This window comes from Schistocerca gregaria, chromosome X (genome assembly GCF_023897955.1).
Source record: "Schistocerca gregaria isolate iqSchGreg1 chromosome X, iqSchGreg1.2, whole genome shotgun sequence".
NCBI lineage: Eukaryota > Metazoa > Arthropoda > Insecta > Orthoptera > Acrididae > Schistocerca > Schistocerca gregaria.
The window spans coordinates 800,470,852-800,497,795 of record NC_064931.1 but is presented as its reverse complement, the minus strand read 5'-3'; the positions used below and the strand labels follow the sequence as shown (position 1 = coordinate 800,497,795).

Below are 26,944 nucleotides of genomic sequence, written 5' to 3'. Positions count from 1 at the left end.
CAAATCATCCCAATAAAATATCACCAACAAATAAATTTACTGATCACTCATAGTACACTAACCAACGTTTTGTAACTGTGAAGGATACTGTTCCTATAAGCAAATGCCTACTACGTAACCATATTTGTTTCAGAATATTCAATGTATATTGTTTGTAGTAGAGATGTTACTGTTGTAATTGTACTACTCCATCTATCGATCCTTTCCAGTGCCCTGTATCCAACAAATGCTTGATCAGGATTGGTATGGCACTTCAACTTCACAGAGAACCGTAGCTGTATGTAGGTTATTATTGTGTTGGGATCACTGGGTGATTGGGGGGGGGGGGGGGGGAGGGGGGGAATTGGGTAATTGGGTAATCCATGTGCCCTTTCTTTCTATGTTGTTGTTGTGGTCTTCAGTCCTGAGACTGGTTTGATGCAGCTCTCCATGCTACAGTAAAGCTGCATGTCCTCGGGAAAAATTACGGCTGTAGTTTCCCCTTGCTTTCAGCCATTCGCAGTACCAGCACAGCAACGCCGTTTTGGTTAATGTTGCAAGGCCAGATCAGTCAATCATCCAGACTGTTGCCCCTGCAACTACTGAAAAGGCTGCTGCCCCTCTTCAGGAACCACACGTTTGTCTGGCCTCTCAACAGATACCCCTCCGTTGTGGTTGCACCTACGGTACGGCCATCTGTATCGCTGAGGCACGCAAGCCTCCCCACCAATGGCAAGGTCCACGGTTCATGGGGGGGTCTATGTCCAGGGTATATTGAATGCTTTAACACACTCAGCTATTTTGGCAGGTTGTCAACATCCTACTCCAAGTAGGATACTGAACATATTTAAGGGATAGTTAATGTTGTTTTGCTTACTAGACTTCTGTATTGTATGAGGACTATGACTGGTATGTCATCACCTATTGCCATTCTCTTTCCAAACAAGTTTTCGCCTCAGCTACAAGATGCTACCCAAAATATCTGAGAATTTTGTTGTAAAAATCAGAAAACTATACTTACATCTTAATGTTCTCTGTCACCTTCAAAGTAGTACCTCAGGCTTGTATGCAATGATCCAAACATTGTTCCCATTTTTGGAAGCACTTATGGAAATCCACAGGGTGAAGGGTGTTCAAGACACATTGCTGTTCCACTTGGATGCCTTCATTCAAATGAAAACATCTCCCTTTCGACTTGATGTTCACCTTTAGTAACAGGTAGAGGTCTCAGGGGGTTGGTCTGGTTAGTAGGGAGGGTGAGGGACCATTGTCATGTTATGTTTGCTGAGAAATTCCTCCACAAAATGCCTTATGCACTATTCCCTGAATGTTGATAAAATGATCAGCATTGTCTTCATGTTGCTGTGAACTTGTCAAGCTTGTTTGGCCTCGTATAAGATGACCTTTTTATTGTGATGAAAGCTGCTATGTTTCACACTCATAACCATAGGCCCAGGATTCACCACCTGTCATGACTCTGGACAATAATTTTGAACACTTTCAAACTCTTTGTTGCAGCTCAGTGCACATTTGGAACCTGAGGTTTCAGTGGTCGATGCTGAGAAGGCGAGAACAACCTTCACTGCAGTTGATCTCATATTCAGCTGATCAGCTAGAATTAATTGACATTTACCGTATGACATCCCAACTCTGTTACAAAAATTATGAATTATCTGCCCCTTGTTCTTTGTGAATCACGTCATGCACTTTCATGATCATTTCCAGCATTGTACATGTTGACAGTTGACCAGAATGTTTGTCTTCTTCCACAGATTCTCAGCCTTTCTTTCAGTGCTTGAACCACTCAACTGTTCTTTCATGACTCACTGCACTCTCACCAAATGCCTCTGTCAGCATGCAGTGGGTTTCAGCTGCAGTTTTCTTCAACTTGAAACAGAATTTGATGCATATCAGTTGCTCCTTCATGTTATCAATGTCACAATTCCCAGAAGTAATGAAACACATCCTGACATTCAATTCACAATTGTGTGCACCAAGGATGACACAAGTTTGTGTCACAGTAGCTAAGATGTGTACCTCAAGGCACCTAGTGGCGGAATGTTGTGAAATACTCGAATATTTTGGGTAGTATTGTGTTTCAGAATCCATATTAAACTGTAGCTCTCCCCGTAACTGATTGGGTAAGTCAGTTCTGATGTTGAAGGATCATGACTAGCAAACCACAGCAGTGTTCAAACCAAACTCGGGGCTGAGGACAGTTTTGCTTTACTTTTTGGGCATTGATTGCTTCTGTAAAACGTCTTCAGTAACTGATCCACTTTTATGTGTTCTGTGAGAGTTTCTCTGACTTCTGTAATAAATATTTGTTACAACTGATTATTCCAGAAATATGAGGAAGTAATGCAATGTCTAGTCACATTAATGCGACCACCACCTATGTTTGACATCAATGTGCAATAACCATTTGCATATGACAGGTGGCAGCACTAGTAGTGGAAGATAGATGACATGGAAAACAGTGCAGTCATTGTAATGCAGGAATGGAGAGATTTACCTGGTGTCCAAAAGGGCAAGATCATTTTCTATTGAGCCAAGGGTGGAAGCATTTCTGAAATGGCTGCATTTGTAAACTGTTCATGTACCACCAAGGTTAAAGTACACTGTGCATGGCAAAATAGTGAAATGGTGTGAATGACCTCTGCAAGATGTGTATGGGCAAATAGACATGCAACTGTTGAGCAACTGACCACCCAGATAGACCAAGGGGTTACCAACACTGTCTCCTCAATGACCATCCAGCAAATGTTGCTGCATATGGGTCTCTACAGCCGGCACCTGGTTCATGCACCCATGTTTATTGCTGTTTGTCGGTGATGAAGGTTCGAATCTGGACGCCAGTGCTGCAACTGGACATCCACTGATGGTGACAGAGGGCCTTTTTACATGACATTTTATGCTCCAACAGACAGATGACCATTGGTGTGTACAGTGTGAACGTCTAAAAACAAACACCCTGCAACAATCATCCATAGGGTCCAGGGCAAAGGAGGGAGCATTCTGGTCTGAGGAACATAATTGTGGCATTGCCTGGCTGATCTTGTCATTCTGGAAGGTCCAGTGGATCAATATGAGTATGCGTCTATCCTTGGGGATCATGTCCATCCCTACATCTAGCTTGCTTTTCCTCAGGACGATGGCATCTAACATCAGGACAATGCGATATGTCACACAGCTGATATGTCACACAGCTTTCAGTGTATGTGCATGGTCTGAAGAGTACCAGAATGAGTTAACTGTACTCCCACAGTCACCAAACTCATTGGATTTAAAGGAGTGACAAAATGTGAACAAATAAACCAAAACATCCTTGTGCCATTAATGGGAAATCCTGAACTATTATCTATAATTTCCTTTTCCTGTAGCTGATGAAAACATGACCAGAGGAGTGATTTAGGAATACTGAAAGGGGGGATAGGCAATAAAACTGCACATGGGATTTTCACCAGATTTTTATGCAACTAAGATAAAACATTGGAAAACAGCAGATACATAGTAAAAGAAGTAATGAACAACAGAGATTTCCTCAAGTAACTCTGGCCTACATTGTACAAATATGTGTTCTTACAAGTTACCACAGCACTGAAATATTCTCAGGTTGTGTTCCATGGAATTATGTTTGATTAATAAGGTATTTTGTAGAATAGCGCTCCTTTCATTTCTTGTCAAAATAACCCCATGTATGTCATTATATGGCAACTTTTGGAAGCTATGTCACTCCTTTGTACCATGTATAGATTAACTTTTTATAAATTGGTTGTCTTTTGTAAATATCTTGGCTTGTTTCACACCCCCTGAGGGTTCTCCTTCTTGATGGGATTTATGTAACATCGTCTACGAATGAATGAATGAATCAATCAGTCAATGTGTGTTTGTTGATGAAAATCAATCTATTGCACTTGCTCAGTTGCTATATCTGGACATTCACAAGTTACATGAAGCCTGTTGTGCTGCTGTCTTCACTGTTTACATACCTGTATTATTGAGAAGTGCTGGTGGCCCTAATCAGTTCTGAAGAAATGACTTTTAAATAATTATAAATTAATCACTCTGAAATAAAAAAGTATTTTTAGATTTTATTCTTAAAATTTTGATAAATATACATGTTCAGCATTCAGTACCATTGTATGTTTCTCAACGGTCTCAAGTTCTGTAAATCTTGTTTTCTTGAAAAACATCTCTACCTTGAATGTAAACAGGACCTCATTCGATTCTAACTGTATCAGAATTTGTGATACAGTAATTCCAGTTATGATTATGCTGACCATACTAAAGCAGATATTGAAACTATTATTGATTGAAAAACTAGCATATAATACTTATATGAAGCTCAATCATTTGTCACACATACACATACAAAGGCACTATTGTCTACTGGTATATATGCAGAACAGCTTTGTCCAAAAGCTAATCACTCTTTAGTCTTTACAACATTCTTGTCCACTCTTGGCATGTCTTCTCTTTTGTGAGTTCTATTCTCATTACATATTATAGTTAAAAGCAGAGTATTGTAAAGCCTTATTACATGTCATAAATTAGTGCAGACAAGGTACATACATTGAATATTATTATAGTTATTTGCTACAAGGCTGCTTTGGTTTGTTTTGTACTGTGAACTGCTGACAGGTAGGGGTTTATATCATTAACTTTATAGCAGGAATCTTCTATCTGTGAGTTTCTTTATAATGAACTAGAAGTCCATTCCAGCTTTCTATTGGTGTCTCTAAGTATTTAAAAGGGAAGATCTGAGAATGATGCACAGTAATTGTACCACCAAAAAGTTTAGTAAATAACAAAACAAAATAAAAATCACAAATTAACTTACATCTTGTACCCTCTTTTCTACACAGTTTGTTTCAGTATGACATGCTCGTAGAAGTCTGTTTGGTTGGAATATAGGCATCTGCAGACTGCTGATTTCACCTTCACATCTGTCATAAAAAATCATTGGCCGGCCAGGAATTTCTTCATTGAATCAAACACATGAAAGTCCATCAGTGTAAATTCCAAACTGTATTGTGCATGTTGGAGCAGTTCCCACCAAAATTCTACAGTTTTTTCATGAACAGGAGCAGCTATATGGGAGCAGTTATTGTGGCATTTGTCACAAAGGACTCGAAGCAACATAACGGAAGTTTTAATGTAAGCTGCAGCATTCACAGTAGTATTGTGTTCATCGTCAACCAATAACATACCGTGCATATCCCGGAACACTGTCACAAGCAATTTCCAAGCACATTGAGTCACTTTGAATTTTGTGTGTGTGTGTGTGTGTGTGTGTGTGTGTGTGTGTGTGTGTGTGTGTGTGTGTGTGTGTGTGTGTGTATTGGGGAACCCACTCCATATAGGCCTGCTTGGTTATGGGTGTGTAGCAACTCATCACCAGCGACAATTCCTTAGAGAAATATTCGGAAGGATGACGATTTAATCCCCCTTCAGGCCATTCTGATTTAGGTTTTCCATGATTTCCCTAAATCGCTCCAGGCAAATGTCGGGGTGGTTCCTTTGAAAGGGCACGGCCGACTTCCTTCCCCATCCTTCCCTAATCTCTATGAGACCGATAACCTTGCTGTTTGGTGTCTTCCCCCAAAACAACCAACCAACCTTAGAGAAAGACATGCACTTCTATGGCCTAATGCATTAAGTGATTCAAGTTTGTCATCATTTGCTTGTCCTTGTGGTTCCCCATCATGTTCTTAGGCACCCAGCAAGCACTGACTTTACCTGGTTGTTCAAAATTGCTACCTCAATGACTCCAACATTCTGTGGGGTTGCAGCTGTTACCAACTGCCCAGAGTGTGGTAAATCAGTAAGGTTCACAGGGCCCTCTTGGAAGAGTAAACACTGCCTGAAGACATTGCTCTGAGCCGTACAGTCATTTCGATACATGCCATACATTTCCTTGTGAATTTCACTTGATTTACACCCTTTGGCCCACAAATATCGAACTACATTTTGCTGTTCTTCACAGGTTGATGACAGTGATGACAGTGACTGGATTTGTAGATTGAAACTTTATCACTGGGCCACCAAGCCTCTACATGCAGTCAGAAAAATGCAGCAGAGGACTTTAATTTATAGTATGTAGTGAGAGATAGATGGGTAGATATTCTGGCCAAGCTTTACAGTTCTATGGAGTTATATATATAAGAAAACAACCCTCAACCTCAAGGTGTGCTTCATGCTGATGTATAAGGTTTACCTAGACATGCTGGGCTCTGTCTAGCTGGACTTTTATTTCACTAGCTGCTCATGGTACAAAGATGGATCCTTTGAAGCTTTCTCTGTAATCTCTCAGTCGATTGGGTGGGCTGCTGGTAGGCAGTAATACATATCAAATAAGAGGGCTCATGTAGCCAGTCCTCCACACTCAGGGATATTAGAGAATTTTAGTGTCTTTAGTAACAGAATGCATACTGCTGGTCAGAGGGTGTTTTTATTAGTTAAAAGGAAAGAGTGAAGTTTCAAAAAGTGTCATCTTTTTATAAACAAATGGGTTAGAGGGGATTGCAGGTACTTTAAAATCATTTAAGTGGTTACAAAATGGGACACTGTTTGTAGGAAACATCAAGTTCCCAACAAGTGACAAACCTGCAGAAGAGTAAAACCCTTGGGGAATATGCCATTGGGACTGATCTCCACACCACATTAAACTACAGTAAAGGAGTCGTAACATGCAGAGACCTAGTGGACGTCCCCAGAGAAGACCTGAAAGCTGAATGGGCCCAAGAAGGCATTGTAGATGCGCAGAATATTATGAAAAGAATGGAAGGCAATCAGATTCAATTCAACTCATTCATCCTTACTTTTAATAGCACAAAATTCCCAGAGCATATAAAGGTGGGTTTCTTTGCTTAACTGTGTGACCCTATGTACCCAACCCAAAGTGCTATTTTAAATATCAGCACTTGGGTTACACCACTCTTTTATACAATTTAGGAACCACTTGTAGCAAATGTTGTAAGGCTGCCCATGAAGGAGTTAGATATTCATCTCCTCCAAAGTATGTGAATTGCTCTGGGGCTCATCCTGTCTGGAGCAGGAACTGCTGTGTCTTCCTTGAAGAATGGAAGATACAGGAAATTAAAACCACAAGATGGATCCCTTATGGTCAGGCCAAGAAGATTCATATGATTGTGCAGCACTCCAATGCTTGCTACCTCCTTTGCTTCAGTTGTTAAACAGCCAGTACAGAAAACGAACACAGCTACGCAAATGGAGGTAACTACTGTTACCACTAGTACTTGCATTTGCCAGTGTATTCATGCCGCTACAGTTACTTCACAGCCTACATTTCCTCCCAAAACATCAGACAAGTCTGTGGTCACTAACACTGCAGTGCTCTCTGCTCTTCCAAATGTTCAGTCCGGTCCACTGTCCAACGCTGCCACTACCACTGCCTCGGTTGTGGCTCCAAAGCCCACCCTGGGCAAACAGCCAAAGGCCAAACGTCCACTGCTGATGGTGTTGCGAAGTAAACAATCTGACAATATTGACGCCATCCTCTCTTGACTCTTTGGTAGAGTTGATGGACTTTGATGTTGGACTGGGGCAACCATATCGCCTCAAGACTGAGCCCCCACCCATTACAGGCTCCCAACCCGGCAGAAGGACAGAGTGAAAGTACAGCCCCCATGATAGATGGCTCCCATGTCACAGTGGAACATTAACAGGTTCAGAACACATGTAGAGGCACTGAAACTGCTAGCACAGGAATACCCCCCATGCCTGTGTTTACAAGAAATAAATTTTAAAGCCACTGATGCCCCTGTGTTACAGGGCTATACCCTTCACCAAAACGATGTCCTGACTGGAGACAGAGCCAAGGAAGGGCTTGTTGTGTTTGTCAGTAAAGTAAACCACTCCTCTACTCTTCCTGACTGCTACTGACCAGCAAGCAGTTGCCACAGAAATTCATGTGTGTCAGAGAATCACTGTTTGCTTCCTCTATCAATCTCTGAAAGCTGCAACAGACTCTGAGACTCTTACACATCTTATAGAATAGCTCCCCTGACCATTTCTCCTACTGGGAGACTTCAATGCCCATCATGATTTGTGGGGCTCAGCTTCTATTTGCCCTTGGGGTCAGATTTTGGAGAGCCTTATGACATCTCATGACCTCTGCATCTTTACCATGAGTACTCCCACCCACTTCTGTGCTGCTTCTGGGTCATTCTCAGCCATCAATTCCTCTTTCTGCTCTCCAGCTCTAGCAGATTCTTTTCAGTGGAACATAACTGACAACCTTCATTCCAGTGACCACTTCCAACTCAACATTCACCAACTGGATGGAGCATTACCTAAACAGAAGCCATCAAAATTGATGGTCAGCAGGAATAACTGGATGCTGTTCAACCAGATACTGATCCAAAAGTCCTCAGATCATCGTAGGAGATGATCTATACCATGGTGGACAGATGAATGCTGTTCAGCAGTCCATGACAGGCATGACGCTCTTTGACAGTTTAAACGGCACCTGAAAGCAGACAACGTCGTAGCCTTTCTATTTGCAAGAGCCAAGGCTCAACAGATAATTAAGGAGAGCAGGAAACGGCCATGGCAAGCATTCCTGGACTCCAGCAATCATCCACTTGTTGAACAAAACTATGGGAAGGCATTCAGAGAATTTCTAGTGAACACAGTCATTTACTAATAACAGCAGTGCTGAAACAGGGATATTTTCAAAATTGCTGGGAAACATCACTCAGATGCTGGTAGATCATTTTGTGAAAACAACCGCCAGTGTTAGCCATGCTCTGTTGTTCTGCCATTACCATGTCACTGTAGACAGAGGCAAGTTGGACTTCAGTTCCCGGAGTTCTGAATCTTACAACTGCCCTTTCTACATGTGTCAGTTGCAATTGGCACTGTCTGAGACTCATGATACCACACTCAGTCTTGATAAAATATAATACTCCATGCTTCAACATTTGCCAGCAGTGTCAAAGGACATCCTCCTTGGATGGCAATCAGTTCACATGCCCAATTCATGGAGAGAGGCAATTTTGATACCTCTCCTGAAACCAGGAAAGGACTTCACATGTCACAGTAATTATCAGAGTATCACCATAATATGCTATGTAGGAAAGTCCCTGGAGCAAATGGTTAACCATAGTCTGGTCTGATTGTCAGAGAACAGGAAACTCCTTAGTCACTCTCAGTTTGGATTTCGGAGATTCTGGTCCACTGTGGACAACCTGACCCTTCTAGAGGTGGCTATACAGCAGACTTTCCTATGTAAACATTACTGTATCAGCATATTCTTTGATAGCAGTAAGGCGTAGGATACTACTTGGAGACAAAGTATTCTCACATAGCTGCATCAATGAGGCTTTTGTGACCACTTCCCCATCTTCATACGGCCTTTCCTGTCTCACCAGTTTTTTCGGACCCAAGTTGGTAACACACATCAGATCACTTTGAGCAGGAGAGTGGTGTCCCTTGGTGCAATGTTTTAAATGTTACCCTCTTTGCCATCGCCATAAACAGTATCATGTCTATTGTAAGGAATCCTGAACAATGCTCCTTAGGCTGGCCATGGTGGCCTAGTGGTTCTAGGTGCTTCAGTCTTGAACCGCGCGACTGCTATGGTCGCATGTTCGAATCCTGGCTCGGGCATGGATGTGTGTGATGTCCTTAGGTTAGTTAGGTTTAAGTAGTTCTAAGTTCTATGGGACTGATGACCACAGATGTTAAGTCCCATAGTGCTCAGAGCCATTTGAACCAATGCTCCTTATTTGTGGACAATTTTCTGTTTTCTGTTCCTCCTCCTGCATTGCAAGAGGGAGCTGTCAGTTGCAACTTACAGTGTGGAGGTTAGAGAAGTGGGCTTCAAAAATGGGTTTTCAGTTTACTGTGGATATATATATATATATATATATATATATATATATATATATATATTGTGTGTGTGCGCGTTTTCATTTAAATCATTCTTGTCGTATTCTTAATTTGCCTGCCTTACCTATGAGGGACACCATTCAACATTTTAGAGACTCAGTGAGGTTTCTGGGCCTCATTGCTGACTCCAAATTGTCGTGGTTGCTGCACCTGAGAGACCTGAAAGCCATAACCCTGAAAGCATTGAGCATCATAAAATGCCTTAGCCACAGGTCTTGGGAAGTGGACAGGGTGCATCTGCTCCAGTTTTATAGGGTTGCATGTGTTTACGGCTAGATTATGGGTGCACGGTGTATGGATTGGTGAGGCCTTGTTATTTGAAGATCATTGACGCTGTCCACTGTGAGGGAATTTGGCAGCCCATATGAAGTCTCTTTGCTGTGGCTGGTGAACCACTGATTACAATTCGGCAGAAATTCCTCATGCTGCATCAGGCTTGTAAGTTCCTCACAGCTCCAAATACACCCACATACCACAATGTTGCTCATCACCCTGTGGGAAGCCTTTTTTCTCGTTGTCCATGAGCAACATAGCCATTTGGGATCCATGTGTGACATGTGCTGGAGTCACTTGGAATTGAGCATGTCCAGCCTCAAAGCTAGGATGCTAACCATCTGCCACTCTGGTTACCACAGAGGCCCAGAGTCATTATGGACTTAGTACAGTGCAGGAAAGACTGCGCTCCTGCATCTGTTTTAATGCCATTTTTTCTGACATTTTATATAAGCACCACAACTATGTAGCTGTCTTTACAAATGAAACTAAACAGGAGGTCTCTGTTGGTTGCTCTGTTATTATCCCAGACTGTGTTCTCAAGGTCTGTCTGCCTCAAGACTTTGTTGTCTCTGATGCAGCATTATATGTGATCTTGTGAGCACCGGAGCAGATGATATGTTCTTCCAGTGCTAAATTTCTTGTCTGCTCCAATTCCTTGAGTGCTCTTCGCTCTCTACAATTTTTGTACCCAGCAGATAAAGTAGTTCCAGAATATCCGGGATGCCTCCTCCAACTACAACGACTGAGGAATGAGGTGTCATTCTGCTGGGTATAAGTGCACATGGGCATTGTGGGGAATGAAAGGGTGGCTCTAGCAGCTAAGGAGGCATGTCATGATCCTGAGTTATTTCAGTGTGCTGCCCACCTGCATGCTACAGCCTTTCTGTTGAGATCCAGAGTCTTCTGCTGGTGGGAGGATGAGTAGCTGGTAGTGATAGACAATAAGCTGTGCCTAGTAAAGTGCACAACATGGCCGTGGCATACCTACATTCTGATAGGATGATGTCCCCTTACCTGTTTCGCATGAGCCACAACCCTAGCACACATGATATCTTGCTCTGATGAGAGGACCCTCCAATGTGTGGTGCTTGTGGTGCACAGGTCACTGTGTGCCATATTTTATTGGAGTGTGTTTTATTTTCAAACCAGCAGGCTGTCACAGATTTGCCAACAGATCTGCACTCTATTTTAATTAACGCTCAAATGAATGTAGTTCAAATTTTAAAGTTTTTTGAATTGTCCAATATTTTTCGCAAGATTTTAGGGAGACAGTTTTAGGGTGACTGGCTCACTCATGTTTTTTGTAAGTGGTCAGCTAGCAATATTTCCATTTACCTTTCTTTTAGCTCCTTTGTCATTTTACTTGTGTTTTAGGCTCAGATATAGCAACTTTTACTATTTTTCTGTTGTTTTACCACTTATGAGATGGAGTGATTGTGTGGTCCATTTGAATGCATGGGTGTGCCACAATTTTAGAGGTTTTCTTCACATTTGCTTGTTTCAATGAGTTTAAGGGTGCTGATAACCTCACCACTGAGTATCCATAAGCTCCAAAGACAGACACACACTCCTGGAAATGGAAAAAAGAACACCGGTGTGTCAGACTCACCATACTTGCTCCGGACACGGCTCAGCGGACACACCAGGAACCGCGGTGTTGGCCGTCGAATGGCGCTAGCTGCGCAGCATTTGTGCACCGCCGCCGTCAGTGTCAGCCAGTTTGCCGTGGCATACGGAGCTCCATCGCAGTCTTTAACACTGGTAGCATGCCGCGACAGCGTGGATGTGAACCGTATGTGCAGTTGACGGACTTTGAGCGAGGGCGTATAGTGGGCATGCGGGAGGCCGGGTGGACGTACCGCCGAATTGCTCAACACGTGGGGCGTGAGGTCTCCACAGTACATCGATGTTGTCGCCAGTGGTCGGCGGAAGGTGCACGTGCCCGTCGACCTGGGACCGGACCGCAGCGACGCAAGGATGCACGCCAAGACCGTAGGATCATACGCAGTGCCGTAGGGGACCGCACCGCCACTTCCCAGCAAATTAGGGACACTGTTGCTCCTGGGTATCGGCGAGGACCATTCGCAACCGTCTCCATGAAGCTGGGCTACGGTCCCGCACACCGTTAGGCCGTCTTCCGCTCACGCCCCAACATCATGCAGCCCGCCTCCAGTTGTGTCACGACAGGCGTGAATGGAGGGACGAATGGAGACGTGTCATCTTCAGCGATGAGAGTCGCTTCTGCCTTGGTGCCAATGATGCTCATATGCGTGTTTGGCGCCGTGCAGGTGAGCGCCACAATCAGGACTGCATACGACCGAGGCACACACGGCCCACACCTGGCATCATGGTGTGGGGAGCGATCTCCTACACTGGCCGTACACCTCTGGTGATCGTCGAGGGGACACTAAATAGTGCACGGTACTTCCAAACCGTCATCGAACCCATCGTTCTACCATTCCTAGACCGGCAAGGGAACTTGCTGTTCCAACAGGACAATGCATTTCTGCATGTATCCCGTGCCACCAAACGTGCTCTAGAAAGTGTAAGTCAACTACCCTGGCCTGCAGGATCTCCGGATCTGTCCCCCATTGAGCATGTTTGGGACTGGATGAAGCGTTGTCTCACATGGTCTGCACGTCCAGTACGAACGCTGGTCCAACTGAGGCGCCAGGTGGAAATGTCATGGCAAGCCGTTCCACAGGACTACATCCAGCATCTCTACGATCGTCTCCATGGGAGAATAGCAGCCTGCATTGCTGCGAAAGGTGGATATACACTGTACTAGTGCCGACATTGTGCATGCTCTGTTGCCTGTGTCTATGTGCCTGTGGTTCTGTCAGTGTGATCATGTGATGTATCTGACCCCAGGAATGTGTCAATAAAGTTTCCCCTTCCTGGGACAATGAATTCACAGTGTTCTTATTTCTGTTTCCAGGAGTGTATATATATATAATAGAAAGAAACTTCCGCATGGGAAAAATATATTAAAATATTAAAAACAAAGATTCCAAGACTTACCAAACGGGAAAGCACCGGTAGACAGGCACAATAAATAAAACACACAAACACACACACAAAATTTCTAACTTTCGCAACCGACGGTTGATTCTTCAGGAAAGAGGGAAGGAGAGGGAAAGATGAAAGGATGTGGGTTTTAAGGGAGAGGGTAAGGAGTCATTCCAATCCCGGGAGCGGAAAGACTTACCTTAGGGGGAAAAAAGGACAGGTGTACACTCGCGCACACACACACACACACACACACACACATATCCATCCATCTTTGCCTTTACAAATGTCTGCTTGTGTCTGTGTATGTGCGGATGGATATGTGTGTGTGTGTGTGTGTGCAAGTATACACCTGTTCTTTTTTCCCCCTAAGGTAAGTCTTTCCGCTCCCGGGATTGGAATGACTCCTTACCCTCTCCCTTAAAACCCACATCCTTTCGTCTTTCCCTCTCCTTCCCTCTTTCCTGAAGAAGCAACTGTCGGTTGCGAAAGTTAGAAATTTTGTGTGTGTGTTTTACTTATTGTGCCTGTCTACCGGCGCTTTCCCACTTGGTAAGTCTTGGAATATATATATACTGTAGTTGACCAACTTGTAGCTCCAATTGTTGCCCAGAGATGCCACTTCAAACACCAATTAAAAATGGAACAGATAACAATATATATAGGGCAGAGAAAAACTGTGCCACAAAATTTTAACCCTGGATAGGTGATGCCAGTAGGAACCAAAATTTCTAACATTGTGTAAATCAGCAATACACAATTTTTAATCCATGGAAACTTGGTGTCACTCAATCCAATTGGCTGTGGGATTATCCTGTTGCTGGGTGCTCTAGACAGTGCATGACCACAAATGCTTTTCCTGCTGGAGATCGCGATGTATCCAAGATGACCTCCATGCTCAGTGGTAGCGTGCCGGCCTTCCACTCTGGGGGCCTGGGGGCGAATCCTCTGAGGCCCTGACACATCCATTGTTAGTTTCATGATAAGATGTACTGGGAACAAACTCATACAGAAAGTCTTTTACAAATTGTGTCTGCCCTGAAAAGGGCATTTTACTTAAAGCAGGTGCTCGAACTGGTGACCATCTGACATAACACAAGGTTGGTAACGTCGAACAGTGTTTTGCCAAACTCATTCAAAGATCTCTGGTATTAACCTGATGTGATTGGCAGTATATTGAATGCAATCCATTAACTGCTCTTCTTTTCTGGGTGCTTCATGTCAACCTATAAACAGCAAGAGGGCAATCCCACAGCCAATCAAAGCACATGGCGCCATGTTTCCGTAATTTAAAAATGGTGCATTGTTGACCTACGCAATATTAGTAATTTTGGTTCCTACTGGCATCAGCTACCCGGTGTTAAAATTTTGTGACACATTTTTTCTCCACCCTGTGTATTGTACACTCATGATTGTTACTGTTATATGCTATACACACAAACCTTACTTACAAACAAAATTCCCCATGCCCGGTAATGTATGTTATGGAAAATGCCTTGGTATTCCTAGGGTTAAAATTCAAAGTCCATTCTAGAACATATTTGTAGTTAATAACGTTTGTATTCTATAAAATCCGAAGTGCAGGTAAATCTCTGCATAGCTATTGCAGACTACATCCATTTGAACCTGTTTACTGTTAAACATTGGTGTCCCTCTCCAGTTTCACCCTCCCTGCCCACTGCCCTCCACCCCTCCCTTCCTCAGACATGTGCATTTCCCTTCATTACCAAATTAATTATTCCTTGATGCCTCAGGATGCCTTCCATCAACCTATCCCTTCTTTTAGTCAAGTTATTTACCAGTGTGAAAGGATCACTGATTTAGCAGTTCATATTTTGTTTTGTTTTATTTTGCAGATTAGTGCTTAGAAGTCTCACATGTGTTCTATTAATGTTATTGCTATGCCTCAAAAGATTTAAAATATCACAAGTTCATTAACTGGTGTTACCATACTCTCATCAGATGTCCAATATATATGTTGCCATTTGCACAGAAATTGTCTTTGAAGCAGGAAAAAAGATAATTGGTTGAAGAGATAGAGGAGGTGGGGAAATGAAAATTGAGCTTTGTGAAAGAAGAAAAAGATACATTGAGCATAGTTGCAGTTGATGAACCAGAAAAAGCACTAATAGTGCTGTAGTATGACCAGCTGATCATAATATTAATAAGATCAGTTAAATAAAATTAGAATGTGTTGAGCATTTTTTAAAATCATCGTATATTATGAAGCATTTCCATCTGATCAGATGACAGTTACATCAGCATTATGCTTGAATGGTGTAACTCTGAGGCATGCTACTTCATGTGTGGCTATGAAAGAAGGCCACTATTACAGTTAGAATACTGAGAAGAGTGTGTGTGTGTGTGTTTTTTTTTCAGTAAACAATATTTAACATACTCTTTACATAGCAGTAAAAATGGAAAGATTTACAAACAGGATAAATATCTTGTTTGTATCTTCTCCACATAATAATGACAATATCATAGCCTAGTTATTATCTTGTCTACTAAGCAGGTTAGAAATACAATTCATTCAAAACACATGATTCCTTTCAGATCTTCGGTGGATGGATCACTCATGCATATCAAGCAAGAGGCCTTGCAGACACCATCTATGAATCCTGACAATGATGGTCTTGTCCATTTAATCAAGAGGGAGATAATGGAGCATGGAATAGATGCAGAAGAGGTGGAGGAAGTTGGCGAGGAGCGAGATTTTGTACCTGGAGCTACAGTGGGGATGCAGCTGGATCATGGACATGAATCTGAAGAGCCAGATGAGATGGCTGAAGACTTATCTATGGTTCCAGATGTGTCTGAAGAAAATCTGGAAGCATAGTTGAGAAAATCGCATCCTGATTTTAATCATATCCACTTTTTAATGTGAATGATACTGTTAACAAAAAAAGTAAATGTATCGTGTATGGCCACAAATGTGGTGCAATGAATTTGAAAGACAGTGCAGGAGTTAATTCATATCTGTGCGGAAAAAACAATTATTTCAAAAACACTCGTGTTGTATATTAAAACAAAATGTCCGTATCAAAATGAAAAAAAAAGAACTATAGATTATTTCCTGGCTGTGTGAGTAAACGTTATGTGTGCAAGTATGTGTGCCAATGAAGAAATATGTACAAAATTAATTAAGAGCACTGTATGTATGTGAAACAACAATTGTGTATAAAGCACAGCTTATATATGTTATACAGAAAACTTGTTTGTCACAATGTATTGTTCTAGCAATGTCACAGGCAGCTGACTAAAAAACATGAATCACATATTCCTCAGACTGATTATACAAGAAAGAGACAGAAAGTATGAGTATTTCATAAAGCTGTCTATACACAAACAACTGCAACACACAACTCGATCATGCAGTATGTTGACTGCTAATGTGAGATATGAGATACTGAATAATGAGTCTCTTCCATGTTTGAATGTATGAATTTAGTGTTTCTTCTTACATGAAAACTGTTTTTATTTAATCAGTTGTATGTAAAAGCACATAAATTCTGTGTATTGTTCAGTATCTTACACATCAAGGCAATCAGAATAAAAATTACTATTACAGTTTTAATAAGTAGTTTTAAGGAACATTTTGTTAAAAATTAAATGTTTAATGACATATTGTATGGAATAGCTCAGGATATGACTACATTTGCTTAAATTACAAAACAATATTTTCAAATTATCAGAATTTAAATGTTGTAAGTACCACTATTTGAGTCCCATTATACTTATAGATAACAATATCTTTCAAAGTACTAGCAGTGCTTTCATGTTGTCTATTTTGATTTTATCAAGTTCAGTTAATATGGGACAAGCTCTTTTTGAAAATTTTAATATTCTTTTCTGGTTTTTGAATTTCTATGAATTATGTGAATCAGCAGGAAATGAAACGGATTATACATGAAGACATGGAGTTGTGACTCCTATGGTTTACATGTATAAGCATTGTTTTTAGCAGCACCACAGTGAATGTTTAACAGATGGCTTTACTGTGTTAGTAACTTAACATATTAACATGGAGCAGGAAAGGAGAAGATAGGATAAAGTGAACATATGCAAAATACTCTCTCTCTCTCTCTCTCTCTCTCTCTCTCTCTCTCTCTCTCTCCCTCTCTCTCTCTCTCTCTCTCTCTCTCTCTGTCTCTCTGTCTTTCTTTCATGCATCTGACGCTGTGCCATGAGTGGAGAGAGAGAGAGAGAGAGAGAGAGAGAGAGAGAGAGAGAGAGAGAGAGAGAGAGAGAGGTAGGGAGGGGAAGGATTTTGTTTAAAGTATTGTCTATATATTAAATGCTGTTTAAGAAATCTGTTATATGTGATGTTTTATCAACTGCAAATTCATTTATGTTTCATATGTATGGATGTGTAGGTAAGAAATTATGTTCATTTGTCAGCATCAACAAAACCAGTGTTACTGCATTACGAGTAACATACAAATCTGCTGCTGACAATGAAAATGTGTAGAAGTGTTTGAAAACCTTATCAGATTCTGAACACTTCCTTTTTTAAAAAAAAAAAAAAAGAAATAAGAGCATTTAGAAAGTATTTTTTCTGATCTACATTCTCTACTTTTAATCATAGCAAGACCCACGAATAAACTTCACCAGAATTATATTATTAATTGATGATAACAAGAACCTCAGATCACTGGCTACTGCAGATGAATTTTTTTGATGATAGCAAACCAAATGACAGTAATTATCTTCTTACAAACAATGTTCTACACAATAATAGAAGCTGTTTCCAAATGCAAAACAGCATAGGAGTGAGAAAAAGTGGAATTATTTTATAACATAAAAAATATTGATTTTGTTCAGGATCATTTATGGATTACTTGTAGTTGCTACTTTGTAGTGATATCAGTAATTTATTTTCTGTATACAGCTACATACACTTCCTGAGGTTTTCGGCTGCCATTAGTACTGGTTGCTTTTTCATCCACTGTTACAAGTGGAGATTGAGCTTCATCATTACTTTGTATAAGTCATTAACCTGTATATAAAAAGTCTGCACATTGATAAAACTTATAATTTGTGAAGGTGGAACTATGTCATCTACACACGATTGTAATTCTGCATTTTAGTTTTAATAATCGCAGAGATCAGGTACGTTAGGATTACAGTCTACATTATTTATTGCTCTGTGTGTCAAATGAATTTTGATGTGGTGCTTACAAAGACCCGAAAAAATATAATAATATTTTATGAGACTTCCTCCATTATTAGTAGGGCAGCCAGCGTCAAACAGGAAAACAATTTGCTCATAAACCAACCTATTCTATAATTCTCTGTGGTGTAAATTGTCAGATTATGTGCAATTTGCAAATAATTGCATAACTCATTGTGGTTTCTGTTATGAGAAAAATATTAGGGATGGAATATTTTTGCCATACATGTAAGTTTTCTTTACATCTTTCATCAAAAGATTGTCCTCATACAATCCAACTCCAAATATGCTTTAACTGTGATGATGTTTTCTTTCCAACATTGGTTTATTCATTAAACTTACAAAAGAAATACACATATTTATTTACAAATATTTTTACAAGGTGTCTCATAATTAATAGCAAAACCTGGAATGAGTGACAATGTACAGTAATAGTATAAAAAATGTTCCAGTAAACATGGGTCTGCAAATGACCAGAGGATGCAAGATAACTGTAAATGAATGATTAAGAGTCATCACTGATGTCAGTGTTGTTCTAGTTTGCTCTGATTTAATTTAAATGTACTCTTTCTTTGATCAGGTCCTCATTTAAGTAGGTTCAAATTTCCTACATGATCTACATTTACCAGAAATAGAATGCAATACTGCTGTAGAATTTATGTGTTGCAATTTACTGTACATTCATTACCAGAAATAGAATGCAGTACTGCTGTAGCATTTATGTGTTGCAATTTACTGTACATTCATATCTTTTACAGGAGGTGTTTCACATGTTGTCCTTGCATTTGGATGAAATATTGCACTTGTATTTGCAAAGTGTTACGAATTCTTTCAAACACCCCTGGAACATCTCATAAACCTTGACAAGACTGTACAGTTTGCTGCTCCAGTTCTTCAACTGTTTCAACAGGTGTGTTGTAAATTCTGAGATGATCCCAAACAGAAAAATCTAGAAGACTGAGGTCAGGTGATATTGGAGGCCAAGGTAAATGCCCTGCTCAACCCTTCCATCTTAGGCCATATTGATGCTTTAGATTTCATCCTGCATCAGCAACGAAATGTTCTGGTACCCCAATATGCATCCACCATATTGGCCAACCATGAGACACAGATGAAATTTAAGTACTATTAGATGGGCACTTAATCAAGAAGTTTACATTTCAAATACCTATGCATATACTAACAAGGACAATATTTCACATTGGAATCAGTGAGGGTTTTAACCCCACATTCATAATTACCTTGCTTGTGTTTGTGGGCCCATGTTTACTGAGATACTCTTGCTTCTAGTGTTGTATACTTTTGCTGATGTCAGTTTTCACTATTAACAATGATTTCATTCTGTATAATCCCCACATATTAAAGTCCTTCTGGCATAAATCCATAGGAGATTTTGAACATATGTAAGAAAGTGACTGCCCATGAAAGACCATCAAATCCTCATAGGGTAAACTTGTACTCATTTCAAAGAAGCAAAATGGTATTTAATAATAGGTGTGAGAGTGTCATATCTCACTTTTCTCTCTCAGCTAAAACAAAAAGTTAAATATTATTTGAATGGATGTGAACTACTATTTTACAACAGTGGCATAAATCAGTACTGATGTGTCTTTTCTATTGATTGCAACCTTTCAGAAAACTTTATGTATCATTGCTGCATGTACTAGTTCCTTCTCATTTGTCTGGACTAACTTTCTGTTTTCTGTGAAGGGATACTGACAGGGCCTCATATATGTTGACAGTCATTGTAAGAGATGATATGAACCTTTTCCCTGTTTTTTTACTGAATATATTCTGTTTATGTGGTGTGTAGGTGGAGCTATATCAAACAGATGCTAATAATAATAATAATAATAATAATAATAATAATAATAATAATAATAATAATGGATGATGCCAAACACATAGTACATTTGATGACATTGAGCCACAGTCATGGAATACTTTTTAAAAGAAGTAACCACCAGTTGAATGTTTATTATTATATTTATCTTTTCTACTGTCCTTATTTCGGCTTTTATGCCATTATCAAGTACAATGCTAAAGGTCATTAGATCTTTATTAAGTTATATTTGTTAAGGCAGTCCAAAGCAGTTAAACAAGGCTAACACATGTCTTTAAGATGTGACTAATTCTTTGACAGTCACATCTAGAAGACGTGTTATCCTTGTTTACCTTCTTTGGACTACCTTAACAAATATGATTAAATAATGGCCTAACAACCTTTAGCATTGTACTTCATAATGGCATCAAAGCTTATACATGGATAGTACAAAAGATAAATATAATAATACATAGTCAGATGGTGGTTTCATCTTTGAAAACCGTAATAGAGTGGTTACAGTAATAAATGCAACAGTAAAGTGGGTTAGTCATTGAAATTACAACATTACATTACAATTGTTTAAATGCTTGGAAATGGGTGAGCAGCTAACTATAGTTAGTTTCCTTATTTAAATGCATATGCAGGAAGGCCCCATACAAGTAGTGGAAGTTTATTAAACAATTTATGTCATATTAGTGAACAGATGTTATTTGATCTAGAAGATAGGTGGTGTAGTGGGTAAAATTTCAATTCTCCAAACATCACCTCTTATGTTCAGTTTTCTGCAGTAATTTTATGCTAAGTCGTAGGTATTAGATTCAATGACTATAAGTTTATCCTCCATAAACAGAAAATATCAGACTGATGCTCCAAGGCAAAAGCAATTTAATGATAAATTCTCTATTATTTACTGCTTCTCCTACTGTTGTTGGTAATGGTGGTAGCTACTGTTGTTCAATGTTCTGTTGCTGCTGTTGAGGATGTTATTTTATTTCATATGATTTTATTTTCACTTTCTCTGATGCTGACAGAGCATCCACAACCAAGTGTTGATACTCATGTTGACACTGCATGTTTCTTTTTTTCTGGATCAGCTAACAGTGCAAGTTTTATATCAGCAGCCAGTGAAGGCCTTGTTTCATGCTTGTGTGATTCTGTTGCTGATCATTTTAACAACAAATGGGTAAGACTGTTATTTCACTTGTTTGCAAACTGCTCAGGGGGCATCCTATGTGATATCCAGTGTTAACAGTAAACATTATTTTGGATTTAATTATATACAAAATGTTGTTTCAAGTGTAAGATTATGTGCTCAGGTGGTTGAACACCTTCAGCTTATTCTGATGGAATATTCAGGTGAAAGACATTTATTGAAAGTTACAGTTAGATCTTTCAGAAAGGACAGTAAGATTACTGTATAATGGGACTGCGAATGCAGTGCAACACAGCACATTGCTTACTGAGACTGTGCTGGTAATACTGCTGTCACTAACAGTAAATATTCTTTAACTGAATGCTGCACCAAAGTATTTTGAGGTTGCCCTATCAATTAGATATGAAAACCTACACGTTCAGTAACATTTTGTTTGTAATGAGAGCCATAGTGATATGTTTTGTTGATCCTTGACAGCACATGGAATACTATCTAAGCAAACTTTGTTTTGAGACATCAAACCTTCACATCACAAAAATAAAATCAAAAATATCTTAGAGGCATTAGGGAAAAGGCTCTGATGACCCTCAAGAGGAACAGTTTATTTACATTGTGTGCCACTTAACTCTTTCACCTCCAATTTTTTCACTGTTCTTACATAGAAAAATAGAGTGTGTGTGTGTGTGTGTGTGTGTGTGTGTGTGTGTGTGTGTGTGTGTGTGTGTGTGTTGAAATCATTTCTGATTGATCTGTATGTTTCTTTACTATGATATTCACATAAATGTAATTGTTGTTTCTAATTTTCGCCTCTTCTACTTCAAAATATGCTTATTCCAATCATCAATAAACTATAATAATATTACAGTTGCCACATTATGTATCATTTCCTTTCAAATGTATGAGTTCTGTTGCTTCATATTGGATAATACACAGTGTTTTGAAAAAGATTTCTTCTCCAAATTTTTGAGACTTCCAAAACTCTGCAATGGTCTGTTTATGTAAATAAATCAGCTCAATCTCAGATATTACATGACTACTGAAAAGTGATACAGAAGTACATTGAAATCCATGTATCAGAGTAAATCAACAGCTTCTATAGAATTTCAATAGAAATGTTGGGTGGGTTATAGCCTGGTCTTTTACAATCATTTTTCAAGAGACTCAAGAAACTGCAGAATAAAGTAATTTACATACAGTGAGTTTTCAGCTGTAAATGTACCCTCTATGATAACATATTCAAAAATATATAACTTTAATACATTTTTTTCTGAATCACAAATGGCTTTAGGTAACATAACTAATGTAGAGTTCCATTGCTTCAGTAGCTTCACATCAGCTTCTTTCTAATTTGTTAGTGATGATAACATCTTAATGCATGCTGCTTCAGCAGACTGAGCAGTGGATATGGAACTTTTAGCTATAAGATATGATGAAATCACATTTTCTTACATCTTCTCAAACCTTTTCCTACCTTTTTTATGACAGAAAACTTATCGGATATCAAAATGATGTCTTGATATGTGGGTGATGAATGACATGTCAGATCAGGTTTTGGATTCTAATATTATTAATTCCTTGTGCAACACACTTTTGCTGCAGCATTTACATCAGTCCATGGATTGATGGTTCATTAACATTATTATTGATCAAAATTAATCTGTTCAGCACATTGTCATTCTGTGGCTCTGTACTCTGTACATAAATATATATTGACTTCCCACCTACCCAAATGTAATTTGGCTAAAGCATTATTTTTTCTATTACATAAATGGTAAAATTATCCTGATTTCTTCAATCAGGTTTTCATATGTCCATTTTTTAGAATCTTATTTATATGAAAAAGAAAACAGTAGCTATTAGTTTGCTTCTCTATGTCATATTTGGTAAAATCCGTACCAGAGTAATCATTTTGTGTAATTACTAAATTCTACATTGCCACCATCCTACATTCTTTTAATTTTCAAATATCGCCATCTGTCTGCTCAATATTGTCTTTGCTGGATTTAACAACATTGTTACTACCATGTGATTTATTTACAATGTTAACCTCTTGCATGTGCATAATTATCATGTCAATTTAATTTACACACCTAAGTAAACCTTCTTTCAGTGTACAAGTGAAATTATGACACATTGACACATTTGTTTAAAGAAGGTTATCAGTGTGACAATAAGAAATGAAATGTGCTCTATGAAAAGTTGACACTGTGTGGTGCTGAAAGATTAAAAAAATGCCCAAAGAAATTTCAAATTGGGAGATGCAGATTAGAGGTACTTGCCAAGAAAAAATGTAATGGATACATTGATCTAAAGAGGCATCACATATTTCCATTTGTTGTCAACTAGTGTTTAGATGGACTTATAGTGTTGAAGAGAGGGAGCAAAGTGTAAAAGTCAGTCCACAGATGTGGTTACAAAAGGCTCTTGGCAGTGCTATGAATGGCATATTGTGAATAGAATGAACAGAACAAAAAAATAGGCCAAACAGATATATAAAATTACTTCAATGACAGTAAAATGGATGAAACTGTAATAACAATGAAAGTCTGGAGGCAATTATGTAATGAGGATGACTTGTCAGTATGATGTGATATTGTTTTTTCCCTCCCGCTTACAATTCTCAACACCAAAAAATCCTTTCATTCTCAAATGCTTAACAAGAATGTATAATTTATTAGTTGATGAGTGGAAATAACAATAGGGTCAAGTAATCTCGTTTCTTGTGTACTGCATATTTCTGCCATTACATGCACTGCCCTGATAGCTGATAATTCATCCTTCTTTTAGTAATCTCATTATGATTTATTGAGGAAGTATAGTTATATTCTCATATTGGTTCTACATGTAAAGCTTATTTGGCATTATATTTGCCCAATTACATTGTGTAAGTTTCTGCACCCAGTAAGCTCCTTGTTACTTGTAGCATTTTTTTCTTTTATGTGTGTTACTGAATAATGCATTGTATTTTCATATTTTTGTTTCTTTCTACCATCCTATAGGTGCCATCATTTCTTTAATTGTTTGTTAACAGTCTGTATTCACAAGTGCATGTTTGCATTTGTTTTCCCATTTTTATTAGTCCATATTTCCCAATTTTCTCCAGAATGCATAGTCATTAAGAAAATTACTTTATTTATTACACAGAAGAAAAAAACACATTTTCTACAGTTTTAAACTTACAGATCAAATTAACAGTTCATATCTGATGTGGATATACTCCTTCTAAATAAGGGCCATTTGAATAAATGTGTAATAATAAATGAAAATTCAGACTATAACTAAAAGGAAAATAATTGAAAGTAGCAGAATTAGGAGGTCAGGTAACTTACACGAGAACATTAAAGCACATGCAGGTGATTTTTACAGCCTGTTAAATAGTTCTGTTCCTAAGGACATACTCACTGTGCGGAAACAGAGGTCAGTCTACTTTCAGAAGTTTATTAAATTAGTAATTTTCCATTTTGATATGATTAAAAATAAAAAAAACTTGAAAATAAGATAGATGAGGAAATACTGAAGCAATGAATTTAGATACAAGTGTTAGTACAATTCAGAATAGCTTTGACTTCCAGTGTTTGTGATGAGCTGCCTCATACCTGCATGTCTTGCAAGTTTTTTTTTTCCTTCATGTGTAAATGGAGTAGTATATAAATAGAGGTAAGAAGCAGACGTATGACACAACTATTTGCAAATAACACAAAATGATATACTCACAGTAAAAAAATGCTAAGGAAACAGAACAATCAGAAGCATATAGTTATATATTTCATTTTTTGAAAATCTCATGAAAGAGTATAATTAAGCTTACTATCAGTTTTATTTAAAATGAAAATGTATGAATCAGTGTACTTGTTGTACAAGAAAAAAGTAAGAATTCTTCATTGTGCACATTGAAACAGAAACAGTAAGCATGCAAAGTTTATCTGTTTATTTAAACACACACACACACACACACACACACACACACACACACACACACACACACACACACACACACATGAGGGAGGAACAGACTGATGTGCTCTCTTCTGATTTTGACTATAGACCCCACCTGTGTATGTCTTCTGGGTGCAATCATTTTGTCTAATTAACATTCATCAAAAAAGTTGTACATACATTTCATTTGGGCATTATTGTACATGATATGTAATTTATTCTGATATGAGATTCATAGTCATGGATTTAGTTTTCATCACTTACTGACTGCCTTGATTCCTATTATAATGACAGTATCAAATTTTATTGGAAGAAAAGTGATTCTTAGTTATAAATGACCAGTGTTTTGGGGACACTAATTGATAGTGGAAAGTAAGACCAACTTTAGACATGGGAAGAGAATACTGGTCATAAAAAATGTTACCTAATGTCAACTTTCTACTCATATCATTCCACAGTTATGCTAGTATAATAATTATCAAACTATATTTATGTTTATTTTATCCTTTTTTTTTTTGTAGACGTAGCTTTTATCCTGTTTCAGTAACCTCTACCATAGCTGCTCACTTCTTCTTTTGTGTTTATTTATCTAAAATCTCATAATCTCTATGACTGTATGTAAGCATCTACCAGTAAAAATATAGTTCCCATTATTAAGTGTTCTTTTCATATATCTGTGTGTGTGTGTGTGTGTGTGTGTGTGTGTGTGTGTGTGTGTAAGTGTTCTTTTCATGTGTGTGCGTGTGTGTGTGTGTGTGTGTGTGTGTGTGTGTGTGTGTGCGTAAGTGTTCTTTTCGTGTGTGTGTGTGTGTGTGTGTGTGTGTGTGTGTGTGTGTGAGAGAGAGAGAGAGAGAGAGAGAGAGAGAGAGAGAGAGAGAGAGAGAGAGAGAGAGAGAGAGAGAGAGAGAGAGAGAGAGAGAGAGAGAGAGAGAGAGAGAGAGTGTATGGATGATATTAGTACTGTTTATAGATCTGCATTTACTATTGTTCACATATGGACCTTAGTTATCAGGGACCTTCTGTAATTTTGTTATTGTGGATGATTGTGTATTCAGTATACATTACATGGAAGTGTATCAAAATGTGTGTTACAAGGCATGGTGGTTGGTAGATGGGTGCCATGTGCGCATATTGTGCTAATAAACTTATATTTGAAAACACTTCATTTGTCTTCTAACAACTCTGAAATGTGAAGGAGGATGTAAGTAGTTTTGACAGCACAAGCTAGGCAAGGAGTAAAGGAGACAATCTACATTACTGTTAGTAAACACTGGTTTCATTCACTTACAGAAGGTGCTCAATATGACCAATACCAAATTCAATACATTTCGTGTATTGCCTGATGATTTCCTGCTGAGCCCTTGGAAATATTCCCAGAATATCATGGATTACTCCAGCTGCTACTCATAGTGACTCAACCAGGCTTTTCATGTGCCCACAAAAATGAAAATTCAGTGATGTCAGGTCCAGTGAGTGAGAGTGCACATTTATTGTGCCTCTGTGTCCCATCAGTCTGTTGCCAAGGGTGTTAACAAGTGGCCACATACCACACTGTTGAAGTGTGGTGGAGCACTATCCTGCTGGAACCCCATGTCATGTGATATGTCCAAAGGCACCTTGACCAACAATCAAGTTAAGACCTGTCGCAGAAACAAGGTAATTTGGACAGTCAACA

General features: G+C 39.0%; 1 protein-coding gene across 13 annotated transcripts in view; it reads left to right on the top strand.

Moving 5' to 3' along the window:
- The window catches only part of LOC126298507 (forkhead box protein P1), a 692,749-nt gene extending 666,687 nt beyond the window's left edge, over positions 1-26,062 (top strand). For all 13 annotated transcript variants that reach the window (XM_049989851.1, XM_049989850.1, XM_049989843.1 and 10 more), the window contains one exon: positions 15,739-26,062. In XM_049989851.1, coding sequence (XP_049845808.1) covers positions 15,739-16,021 — 283 coding nt within the window. In that variant the 3' untranslated portion in view covers positions 16,022-26,062. The remainder of the gene's footprint in view (positions 1-15,738) is intronic.
- The last annotated feature ends 882 nt before the right edge of the window (positions 26,063-26,944 follow it).